The sequence below is a fragment of the Opisthocomus hoazin genome, chromosome 15, assembly GCF_030867145.1.
Source record: "Opisthocomus hoazin isolate bOpiHoa1 chromosome 15, bOpiHoa1.hap1, whole genome shotgun sequence".
In the NCBI taxonomy this organism is placed as follows: Eukaryota; Metazoa; Chordata; class Aves; order Opisthocomiformes; family Opisthocomidae; genus Opisthocomus; species Opisthocomus hoazin.
In genome coordinates this window covers 26,629,268-26,641,976 of record NC_134428.1, presented here as the reverse complement: position 1 = coordinate 26,641,976, position 12,709 = coordinate 26,629,268, and the positions used below count along the sequence as shown (strand labels likewise).

General features: G+C 40.3%; 2 protein-coding genes across 4 annotated transcripts in view; one reads left to right on the top strand and one right to left on the bottom strand.

The window, feature by feature from the left end:
* The window catches only part of TSR3 (TSR3 ribosome maturation factor), a 14,832-nt gene extending 7,959 nt beyond the window's left edge, over nt 1-6,873 (top strand). The window contains exon 7 of the mRNA XM_075436620.1: nt 4,865-6,873. Within this exon, the coding sequence (XP_075292735.1) occupies nt 4,865-4,905 (41 nt within the window). The 3' untranslated portion in view covers nt 4,906-6,873. The remainder of the gene's footprint in view (nt 1-4,864) is intronic.
* Nucleotides 1-12,709, bottom strand: part of UBE2I (ubiquitin conjugating enzyme E2 I) — a 14,285-nt gene extending 1,576 nt beyond the window's left edge. The window contains exons 1-6 of one of the 3 annotated variants that reach the window (XM_075436626.1): nt 12,605-12,709; nt 7,843-7,921; nt 7,525-7,608; nt 4,188-4,260; nt 2,204-2,313; nt 1,953-2,032 (exon numbers count right to left, since the gene is read on the bottom strand). In XM_075436626.1, coding sequence (XP_075292741.1) covers nt 1,953-2,032; nt 2,204-2,313; nt 4,188-4,260; nt 7,525-7,608; nt 7,843-7,908 — 413 coding nt within the window. In that variant the 5' untranslated portion in view covers nt 7,909-7,921; nt 12,605-12,709. Of the gene's footprint in view, nt 1-1,952; nt 2,033-2,203; nt 2,314-4,187; nt 4,261-7,524; nt 7,609-7,842; nt 7,922-9,681; nt 9,737-12,239; nt 12,324-12,604 lie in introns of those variants that run through there. The other 2 variants (XM_075436625.1, XM_075436627.1) reach the window with 2 other exon arrangements.

Genomic DNA, 12,709 nt, shown 5'->3' with positions numbered 1-12,709 from the left:
GCAGACAGCTTTGCAGTAAACTTAACTTACTTTCACCTATGAAGACTTGCTGCAATGAAGAAAAAAAAAAAAAAAGAGGCAGCAAATTAAATCCTCACAAGCTCACAGTTTGGGGAGGAGGGGGGAGGGGTGGAAGAAGTAGTGAAGCCAGTTTTGGTCACATCCAATGAACAATTACCAGAGTGAAAATACTCTAGTTTCTTCACAAACAAATTTACAAACTTTATTCTAAGATTCTTCTTTAAGTCATATTGCATTGTCACATAAGAACACAACCTAGGTGTTAAGTCTTACACCCTCAGAATCCACACAAAAGAATGCCTGCCATAATGGAATCTGCATGCCTACAGCTGAGAGGAAGTAGGTTAGCACACCAGGAGTGCTAAAGGTAAAGCAATAGTACACAAGCAATCCTGAGAATGAGAACAAGTATTATTATTTTGAATACAAAGTTTACTCCTAAAGTTTAGCAACTTGACCAAAAGACATCTATTTAAACACCACTGCATCTTCCCCAGTATATATCAACTATGCCAAATTACAGATGCATACACAATCCTGCTCTTCTACTAGGTACTCATTCAGTAGTAAGACAGACATGCTCTCAGACTGCAGAAACATAGCAACCCATCTGAAATACTATGCATGTCCAAAAGACATGGAGAAGAGGATAAATGGAAGACTATATATATTTGATGTAACAAAACCCATGTGTAATAGTTTATTCTCAATAGATTTTTTTCTAGAACTTATAATAAAGCAGAAACAAGACTAGCAAAGACTGGTTTTGTACGTACATGCCTGTGGGAGGTGATAAAAATAGACACACAGACTACTTATACATGTGCAAAAGTGTATTATTCCTGCCCCATATTCCCTCAGAATGGCTTTTTTAAAAAGAAAAAAAAAAAAAAAAAAAGAGGAGGCCTGCCTCAATATTACTGGCTCCCAAAGATGCTGCCAACAACTGTGGCCACCTAACCATCCTCCATATGCACTCAGTCCCATAAAGGCTTCAGCAGCTAATTAATAAATAACATTGAGTGAAGTGTTCAACTAAATCCAAGACACACTACCCATCCCTGTGTTTCCTTTTCACTAGCATCCTGTAACAGACATTTCTGACACAGTTTGCATGTGAAATCTCATAAAAATGCCATTTTTCAAACTTGGCACTCTCCTGGAGACTTGTTCTTCTGTCCAGAATGGTAATTCCACACTTCCATCTTGGTCATTATTTCAGTAGCTGTCAATACCAAAAGCATTTGCTTAAAGTGTTTTGCTCCTCTAAAGATTATGTATCAGCCATCCATTTTTAATGGTGGGAAATTTTAATATTAAGCCTCAAAAAAGAGAGTACTTTTTAGCTCACAAATTATCACCTTTCCTAACCAATGCAAACTTCATTCTGCTAAAGCTACAAGTTTTCTGTTCTTTTTAACTTAATTCTTTTGGAAGATCTGGTTTGCACAAAATGCAGCATATTTCCTACAGCAATCACAGAAGCTCTCCTTTATCCTTCAGGCAGAAGTGCTTACAGGTACCCACTACTGGACAGAAGTTACTCCTATACTGATGAATGGGACTTCTCACTCAATTCAGTCTCCTCTATCCCTGGGCTTATGAAATCATTATGGCTCATCACTACTGCTCAGTTAGCTTCAGGGGAAAGGATTTTATGTTAGGTTAGAACCAGAATGAGAATCATGGTCTAACTGAAGCAGTCTTCACCCTTCTTGCTGTTGTGATGCTATTAAAAGCTACACTAGCCTATTAACCTTGAAGTCACTGTTTTGTTCAAGTTCAGCACAAGCTAGGATCTCCACAGGATATAGCCATGAAGGAAAGAAAATTCCCCTATCATTCCTAAAAATATTTGCATGTTACATTGTAAGTAACAGACAGCTGTAGGCAATATAACAGCTTTCAAGCCCATACACAAAGACACTTACCAGTAAATTGTGTAAGCCTCTGCTTGAGCTGGGTCTTGAATATTTGGTTCATTTAGAAGTTCCTGTATTCCTAACAAGATCTGTGGAAGGAATAGAAGTAACATAAGCATGCGTATTACTAAGAGACATTCAATTAAAAACCCCTTAGAAACAAACTGTAGAAGTACACAGTGAACATCTTACATTCATGTAAGATAAGCTAGCAAAATAAACAGAAGGGCTAAGAATGTGTCTTAAGTACAATTAATAACCTGTTTAATTGTGATTGCTGGCCTCCAGTCCTTATCCTCCTCTAAGATGGAGAGACACACTGTGCCTGAAGGATACACGTTTGGATGGAATAATGGTGGTTCAAATTTACCTGATGAAGAAGAGAGAATTACTTGCACGCAGCATTAAGACTAAGATCAGAAAGTTGGTTTAGATCAGTGGGGAAAAAAACACAAACAAAACTGGCCAAAGACACCCCCATGTGCCTCACCCCACCCCCCACCCCCCCACATTACTGGAGCTATCAATACTGGTTTTCTTCTTGGCTCAGCCTGCACCTGAAGCAGGAACTCCATCACATCTGTGGTATCAATCCAAACAATGTAACATTATCATTGTGACCAGTAATCTTTTGGTTTAGTAAAGGAAACTGACAAAATAGTTTGTAGTAGCTTTGTGATAAAGACCTTTTTAAACCAATCCTGTCTTTACAACCTCACATACTACTATATAAAGGAAAGATACTGCCCTTCACTCGTCTCTTCTCTCCTTATCTTAAAATACTGAAAGTTCCATACAAGGAAGACTAAGTTTCTAACATCTTTTTTCATTTTCACTTTCCTTTATGTATAACCAAGAGGAACCAAGTTTAAGTTGCAAGACTGACTGAAGGAGTAGGCTTGTGCAGCTCTTCTTCTGCCACTCCATCTATACTCTGGCATTTCTGTAATATTTACAAGACTTAAATGCAACAGCCACCATCCTGAGTAACATAATGAACACTTGTTTAGCAACACATGAAATATGTACATGTTAGTGCAGTTTTCTAAGAGAAAATCTGAGATCACAAGCAAGTCTTGCTTCTGAGCTGCTCAATGAAGTTCAGGAGGAACTCAGAAGCTGCATTAGTAGAAGTCTTACCAGCCACACATACATCTTATTTTTAGGCACGACAGTTTCAATACTTGCAGGGTGGGCTAGTTGGTATTTCTCAAGACATAACAAGCGACAGGACAAGAGGCAATGGCTTCAAGTTGCATCAGGGGAGGTTTAGATTAGATATTAGGAAAAATTTGTTTACTGAAAGAATGGTCAGACATTGGAATAGGCTGTCCAAGGAGGTGGGTGAATCACCGTCCCTGGAGGTGTTCAAAAAACGTATAAATGTGGCACTTCGGGGTATGGTTTAATAGACATGGTGGTGTTGGGTGTATGGTTGGACTTGATGATCTTGGAGGTCTTTTCGAACCTATGATTCTATATTAATGCTAAATATTTTCTAGTTAAAAGGTATATTTCCTCGTGTCACACGTATGTAGGTGGCAACAAACAAAAGGAGTAGCCAAAAGAACTGATACAGCTGAAACACTAAAATGAAATGAAAAATGAAGCATGGTCAAAAAAGCCATTTGTAACCACTGTCATTGATTTCAGATGATAGCCAATTCAAGAACTAAGAAACCAGGGAGGGCAACAGATGTTTTCAAATTGCTAAAACAGTGAAGTTTGAGACGGAATAAGGAAAATTCTAAAACTTAACAAAGAAACTAGGTATCTGAAGATACCTTTTCTATATAGCAACAGAAAAAGAACAGATCCGTGGTTTAAAGCAAGTCAATGAAAAGGTTAAAGTTGATGGAACTGCTTAAAAATTATTTTCTACATTCTCGCCTTCTGAGTTCTTGGCTTAGGAGACTAACTGAACAGTAAGAACGCAAAGGGATTTGGTCTAACCATGCCTACCTATTAGTTTCCAGAGAGTGCTGATCAAGTAGTGAACACTTCAAGTAGTCCTTTAGTCAAACTCTGAGGAAACACACACAGCAATCCCCCTCCTCTCCTGATTTTGTGATATTGGGCACTTAACTCACTTAATCACAATTTTCTAAATCCAAGGGGGTGGGGGGAAAGCAACTTGCCTTTAAAAAAAGAAAATCTGTAAGGAAGTAATAACCATTCCTAGAACCTCACGGACTAGTTTAACATTGTTCTACTAAACCCATGGTTTTTAGTCATTTTACTTACATTTTGGGGGTGAAGAAGGGTAGTCATCCTTGAAAAGCATCCGTAGTTTAAATAAGCCTCCTTCCCATGGTGTCTATAGAAAGTTTTAAGGTAGAGTTTAGATTTCAGCAAGGAACAGTCAAACTTGGGGAAAAAAGCTTATCAAGAATACAGTTTCTCAGGCAAAGCACAAGACATCCTTTGGCTACACAAAAGACAATAGCTGTCCTACGCTGTAGCATGTTGGCTGGACTGAGACAAGTTATCCTACCAATATAAGGAGTTGAAGAAAGAAAATCCTGCTTTTCCACTTCATTAGAGCTAGTGTTGCAGAGTAATCAAGAGTCGGGATCATCCCTAACAAATCAATCCATAAGTAAAATTTTCATAGTACACAGAAAAACAAAATACTTCTAAAGTTTTACATTATACACATGCAATGAGGAACGGGCCATTATACCCCCACTTAAAAATAAATCTGAGAAAATAGGGTATGGATATATCCCCTAAGCACGTGGATGTAAATGGCTTCTATTCTGCCTCATGAGAACGTGGCTAAGAAAACCACAAATGACAAAAAAAGAAAATGGACTGCATTGTAATATTGCTACAGTTAATATGAGGTTCACTAGTCTAAACTACCCCTCTCTGCATTTGGTAGCAAGTAGTCTCACAGATTCTGTCTTTTTGTATAACAGGAATTCTAAGAAGCTTTTTATCCCCACCAGAAGAGCACTGATAAAAGCAGCTCCCACGCTACAGAGCGGACCAAATAAGACAGCACTACTCAAAAGGGTCATATGAACAAGGAAAAACATCTAGCAAAGGACAAAAAGCCTGTCTCGGATATATACTTCCTTGTCATCTTACTTGGAAATAAGGAAATAAGCCCATCTTCTGACAAACTAATTTCTGGTAAGTCTAGAAATACAGAGAAGACTATTATATACGTAGAATTCAGACCACCTCTCTGTAATTTGCGCTTGCTATGGAAACACTGCAATGAATGTAAGCAATGGGTTCATTCTTTAAAACAAACCGGAGTAAAGATGGTCTCGCATCTTATCAGCATAAATGATCAAATCTTATCCTCAGGGACAGACAGGTGTATTTGAACATCACTTTCGGAGGAAAGCCCTAATTCTTTCCTACCTTAATCATGTGATTTTTAGCTGAAGGAGAAAGAAAAAAACCCCACTCCAAAAAAAAAAAAGCACTCCATTGTCACTGGTATTTATTGTGCAAAGTCTCAAGCTAGAATAGGGAAAAAATGTGCTATGGAATACTACGATAACTGTTTTAAAAAGTGAATAAGTTTAATTACATTTGCTATAGTGTATTTAAAGAACTTGTTCTGAACAGCTGTAGTCAGTTGTCAACAGCTAGAAATATCTATTACTCAATACCTTCTCAGAGGAGACAACTTGTCAATTTTTAGAAGAGAGGACGCTTTAGATAGTATAAACTTTTCCTATTTTGGTTGCTTTCAGTCATAGGGGAAGATAAATAGCTTCTAATAATTTCAAGTAGAAGACCAGAACAGTCAAAGTTTTTATTGTCTGATAGAGCAACATACTTGACGGATGAAAGATAACAGACACTCAAAAGCCTTACTAAGACAATAGTATGACATCAGTATCATCAAGATTGTATTGTGTTACTTGATGGGTTGTGGATGTATCTTTTGAGTCAAATTCTAGGTAGTTAACAAGTGATTTGCTGTCAAAAAACTGAATGGAGATACCCAGCCCAGGACTCACACCACTTCCATCTTTGATCTGGCTGACAAGAAAGCATTTTGGTGGTTTCAACTAACTACTCATCTGTCCCAAGGGAAACACAAACATAACAGAGTAACTGGCTGGTCTGGTGGAGATGAACAAGGCATGCTGCTTCTTTTTAAAGAGACTGCATTTTTACTTGAGTAAAACCCCTGATTTTTAAAATAAATCTCTATGAGGAATCACATGAGCATAACTGATCTTTTCCTCGTGTTATGCATTTTCTAGGAGGCAAGAAGTTGGCTTTAAAGGTCTTGTTCGCTTCATTTTGTGGTTTACAAAACTTTAAAGCAGTAGCATAAAGATTTCAGACGGCATGAAAATTTTACATAAGTATTTGAAGGTGGTATCTTGGTAAGGTACATAACTGGCTATTACGAGGGATAATCTTGTTTTGGCAGAACACAGTGGGGTAAGTTTTTCCTTACAGTGTTGAATTATTTTTAGCTGTTTCTTTAAGAACTTGAGTTGTGCAGACAACTACCCAAGTATTAAGTGAAGTTACAACCATAACAGCAATACCATGTTCAGCATTAAACTGAGGCAGTAGTGCAGAATCTGCACATTTTGACTAGATACTTTGTCTTCTCAGAATCTAAGAAACAAAATCTTTAGTAGACTTAAGCAAGTTGGCAAGAGGCAGTAGAACAGGCAAAGCAACAAATGGAGTCCCATATCCAATGCAAAACACTAAAGACCCAAAAGAATGAAAACCACCAAGTATTTATCTGAGATAACTACGTATTATCTCAGAAGAAACAACTGCATCCAATGAATTCAAGAATAATCTCTACAAGCTAAGTAACACCTTGAAAAACAGAAACAAGATTCTGCTCAGAATGAGATGCTATAACGGCAGCGTACAAAAATCAAAGAAGTTTCATGCATTGATGATCATTTCTACTTGAAAGTTTGCATTTGTCCTATCCCCCAGAACCAGATCAAGATGATAAAAAAATAAACAGTTCTGGTCTCTACAGACTTTTTCTTTTCCCTTGTTATTTTAAGGAAAGGGACACAGAAGCACAAGTGAAATCAGGTAAAAAGAAACAGAGTTCTGTTCTTCTTTTCCTAATATTAAAAGAGAAAATTCCATAAAACAGAAGGCAATGAAATTCCATGTTGATAACGCAGAATTATTTTCCGTGAAATCAAAGAAGGCAAAAACAGAGCTACAGCACTTCTCTAGGACTGAAGGGTCTCACTGTTTTGTGAAGGCACCAGCAGTTAACCAGGACAGAGAACATTTTGGTAGTATTAATTTTCAAGCTTTAAGGCTTAACCCAGCTTTTAGTAAGAACAGAAGTCACAATAAACCCTAGCATGAAGCAGAAGACCATCCAAAGTTTGCTCAATGTAGGAATCTTACATACTCCTCTGAAAAATGTTATTCTCAAGGTGGTCAGTGCCAACAGTTGAACAGGCACATAGTGCATTTTGTCCATTATCATTCTTCGCCCACTCCACCCAAGCATTTCCATCAAACTATACATAAGTTAGACTCTCCGTTGTCAGTGTAATGCACAAGCAGGCTTACGTTACTTTTCACTGTGAGATGTTAGGACATTAAGTCTTACCCCCTTCTTTCCTGGAATAGCGCACTCCCAGTTCATTAGATTCATTGTGCCATCTGGATTTTTTGTAGGTACTGCTACAAATCCCTGAATTAAGGCAAAAAGCCAAAGTGTAAGGATTTCACAAGATGTATTTAGAATACTTCATGACATATTTTATCTTTACACAAAGTTATTTCTTTTTGTACTACACAGTTTTAAACAGCTTTGTTATTTAAAAAAAAAAAATTTAAAAAAATCACATCAGTGTGAAGAAAAAAAAAATCATTATCAGAATACCAAAATAACTGCAGTCAGAAATGTGACAGTTCTCATACTTACAAATGGATGATCTTTTCTCCAGGCTTTTCTCTCCTGTGCAAGTCTGCTAAGAGCTATGCCAGACATATTCAGAGTCCCTCTAAAACAAAAATAATTTGGTTTAGTATAAACTTCCACTTATAGTGTAAACACCACATTATATTATCTCTTTCTAAGCCCTGCTACTCAGGAAACATTTTGGCCCCTGACTTTCACTACTATAGCCAAGACACACATTTTCACACACCCTGCAGAACTTAACATCAGGAATAACATTAGGTTGTCCCATGTCTACAACCTCTCAGTTACTGGACTTGACATACAAAATACTATCCCCACCTGTTATATTCGAACCACATCTTAGAAACAACTTTGACAGCTTGACAACAGAAACACATTAGTTATGGGAAAGTGCTTAGACTTCCTACTTGTGGAACTGAAACACGTATCTATCTCCTTACTACACCACAAAAGGTATGGCTTTCTTCTGTAGGCAAACACCTGTATTGCTCCTGTTTCTGGTAAACAGAGGAATAAGACATGTTATTTTTAGACTGTAAATGCCCACTGAAAGCCAGTGTTCTACACGAAAGCAACACGAGCACAGAACTTGACAAAATCACCTTAGTTTTGCAGTGATGCCACTACACAACTTCTAAACAGGAGCAGAAACAGACAGCAATACAGAACTGAGCTAAGGAAGAGCCAGTGGCCCACCCATTCCACAAGGCAGGTTTTCAATTCCACTATAAATGGAATGATCTTTCTGCACCTTCGCTGACTTAGTAACAGCCAAGCATGGTGACTGAGACTGCAGAAGAAACGCGTAGAGCACAGGTCACTACTGTGTTTGATGTAAGAACAGTTCTAGACACAATGGTTGCAAGAGAGCGATGCTTTCAACTTCAGGGGACGATTCTCCATTCCCCTAGAACAACAGTCAAAGTGAGAGTTTATTTTCCACTGTCAAATTATATCTAAACTCAGGGTTTCATTAGCCATGTGGTCAAAAGCTCCAGTGAAGGTTTTTTAATACTCCTCCCTACTGCACTTCTACCCATCTTAAGTAAGAGCTGATACTTGGCAGTTAGAGAATTTGCATCAATTTGTTCCCAGCTCCACATGTAACTAACAAGCCTTTACGATAGGCAGGAGAGTAGAATTCTTCCACTAAACAAGTTCATAGAATTAACGAAAGGAGTGTTACCGCTCTGTTAAAACAAACATTTACACACCGGTTAAGAATAATGCAAAATTCATGTTCTATTAATATGTAGATTACTCGTAAGAGTATCACAGCCTACTATTATAACCATATGAATTGCAGCTCACAAAGATCCTTGTTTTAAAAATCTCACACGTTCATGCTATACCCTTCAGCACGACGTTCACGCTGAAAAGATTTACCAGGCACTGACCTATTCCATGTAAGGTATGTACATATGTTCACCTCACGTTCATCTGCTATACCCTTTGAAAAGACAGTAAACTTCCAATTTAAGTATTAACACATTATCAGAAGTGGCTTAACACTGCCGACACCTTAACTAAAAGTCTCTAAAGCACCAGATTAAGAGTTTTCTGCAGTTCCTATGACAGTTGGCATTTCAAATCCCTCCTTCCAGCTTTTTTTCAAAGTCAGTTTTGCATGGATGGCCACAAGCTGTAATTTCAACTTCAAACTAGCAATTAAATTTACATCAGATAAAGCTTTTTAAAAGGGACCATTAACACTCAGTAAATACACACACAAACAAATCCTATATTCAGTCCAATATTCCTCTAGCATTCCCAATGCATGTATCTATCTCGGTTATGTCAGAAGATTTGCAGGACTTAGTCAACACAAACTGTACATACCACTTCAGATTTTAGTCTGTTCACAAGCAGGAGATGTGGAGCCACTGAAAAGATACTGTCAGAATAAAAAAAAACAAACAAACAAACCTCTACCTTAGACAAACTACACAGGGAGTCATTTTAAATATTTAGTGAGCCCACGTCCATGTAAATAAACTACTGAATATACAGCAGAATTTCAGCTGTGCTGTTAGTACCTTGTACTCCACTGTAATAATACTAACCTTCCGATAACAATGTGAGAAAACTATTTGTGCTTATAAACCATTCAAATATTCTTAGTTTAGTCACTCAGCTGCCTTTTCTGCCAAGAAACATATCACAAGATGCCTTCAAATATACAAATTACATTTCCTGTGGCTAACAGCCAATTAATTGTATGCACCTCAACGGAAATGCCCACTTCTCATAAGGCACATAAACAACGTCTGTCCCATAGAACATCACCAATCCAGTAACTTATCAACAGAAAAAAACCCAAGTTTTCATGCTCTGTATTCTGCTTGCTTTTGCAACTAGTTATGCACTATACTGTGCCCTAGTAAACTAAAGGTTTTCTTACGTTCTATAAATACCTTTTTAGGCCTTGAGGCATTTGACTTAAACACTGACAAGACTACGTCCAAAATTTCAGTGTATATGAGAGACCACAGGCTTCACTTGCCCTGACAAAGGCAGACGAGCATCTGAAACCTCATCACAAATTACTACCAAGTAGAGATTAGAAACAAGTAAGACTGAAAGCCCACTTCAGAAATTAAGATCCCATTAGGTAAGCATGCCCTCAAAAGCAAGCTGATTTATTAGCAAATTGCCAATATATACTCTCTAGCAGCTCTTCAGTAAAAAATTTAACTTTAGTTTTGCTGGAACTTGAGATACAACAAACAGAGATTGATCATCTCAGTATATCTTTTTGGTCTCAGAAATTATGGAGTAGCAGGAAGGAGTGAGATACTAAGTGGGTATTAAACCTCAAGATATGATATTGTCACTGCTACTTTTATCTTCTTCACTAATTTATGTGCGTTGTTTGTTTGGGGTATTTTTCCTCTCTCTCCTTTGGAATAGTAGTTTACCCAAACATGTGTATGTTATGTTTAACTCTTGTAAGCTTTTGACATATCTCACAAATGCAAGACATCTCTATTAACCTGAAGTAGTTCAAATTTAAAACAAAACAAAGAAACCCCAAACACCACACACACCACCAAAACTACACAAACAAAAAACCCAAACACCCCAGCTCTTAAGGGATATATCACACCTAATTTGTTTTCTTCACCTGAGAAATTTACTACTAACAAACAGAACTGAATTCTCAACTTATTTACGCGCTACATCACTGGAAAACACAGACTTTTGCACCAAAGAAAGTAAGTCAATCTTCAGCTTGTGTGGCCCCTGCAAGGTAAGTGACAAGTCTTCCCATTTTGTTTAGTTTTAATCCCCCCAAACTCACCCCAGTGTTAAGACGTAGCAATGTCCCTTTTACTCCTATGAACTCATAAGAAAATTAACAGAAACTTCCAAATTTACTCAACAGCTTGCCTCTGCTTCTATTACAACTACCTATTTTGGAAAAAAGCACAAGACAAAACCAACACACTAATCATAGGCGCAAACTGTGCCTACCTCCAAACACAAAAAAGCAAGTCTTACAAAGAAGCGTTCCAGTGCCACAGGAACAGCAATCACACCCACAGTTCTGACCAATGACAAGTATCTAAATACATCAACAGCATGCTCTTTAAGTCTCAAGAACTTTCAATAGCTCTTATTAATTCCAAAAAGCAAAAAAAAAAAAATCGTTAAGATTGCTAGACTCACTTTTTTACTTTACAGGTTAAATACTAACACAGGAAGAAGTTACCAGCTGAAGTAGTTTGCCCCAGAACTATACAAACTTTATTTTTCAGAAGGGTGGAGAAAAATCAAGGGCTGAAGTATAATCAACCCACGCCAACTCCGGACGGGAACAGAAAGTCTCCTCCTGCCTGCGGCACGAAAAAAGCCGAAGAGGCGATACTAGCCCAACGGCGACCACAGTCGCACGGAGAACAACAAAAGGAGCCGCGCGGCAATACGTCTCGGTGCCCGACCGGCCCAGAGCAGCCGCGGCAGAGCCCTGCGCTGCCCGGCCTCCGCCGAAGGCCGCTGGTCTCACGGGCCCTGCGAAGGGACCGGAGCCGGTGTCCGAGGCCTGCACAGGGCACCCCGGCGCCCGCCCGCTGGCTCCCGGGCAAGTACTCCTCGGGGCGGAGACCACTTCGCGCAGGCCCGGTGCTACCCAGACCTCCGCGGCGAGCTCGGCCCACGGCGACCGAGACCTCCAGGGGCGGGCCGCGAGAGACGCAGAGCCCGCCTCAGGCGTGCAACGGTGCGCGGGCGGGCCCAGCCGTGCGGCGCGGCCAGGCCCGCACGCCCCGCAGCTGCAACGTCCCTTCATGCCACAGGCAGCGAGCGCCAGCCCGGGGTCCCTTCTCCCAGGGCCCAGGGCCGCCTGCGCGCCGCGCCAGGACCCACCGTCCCAGGCCCCTTGCCCGGCCAGGCCTCACCGTGCTCGGCCGCAGCACCCGCGCGTGTCCCGGATTGAAGCGGCGGCGAATGACCCGGATGTTCCCGACTCGGCTCCCCCCCTTTGTCTCCGGCCTAGAGTTTCCCCTCCCTCTTTCCTCGCTGCGGAGCGCGGCAGTACTGTGTGTCCCTCAGCCCGACCCGTCCGCGCCGCTGCGCCGCCGCAGTACAACCCTGCACGCGATCTGTCCGCCGCGCTCTACGCATCCTCCCGACACAGGACCCAGAGGCGACCGGAACAATGCCTGAGCACGGCGCGCGGACAGGACTCACAGCAGGGCTCTCCCAAGCCCATAACTTCCTCGGCTCCCACAAGCCGCGGTCAAGAAACTGAGCGAATTTTTACCTCGGGCGCTGAGTCGCCTGCGCCCCGAAAATACCTGGCGCCTCACAGGGCGCTAGTGCGATCTCGCAGGCCGCGCCTGCCCGCGACGCGCTCGATCTTGGTCAA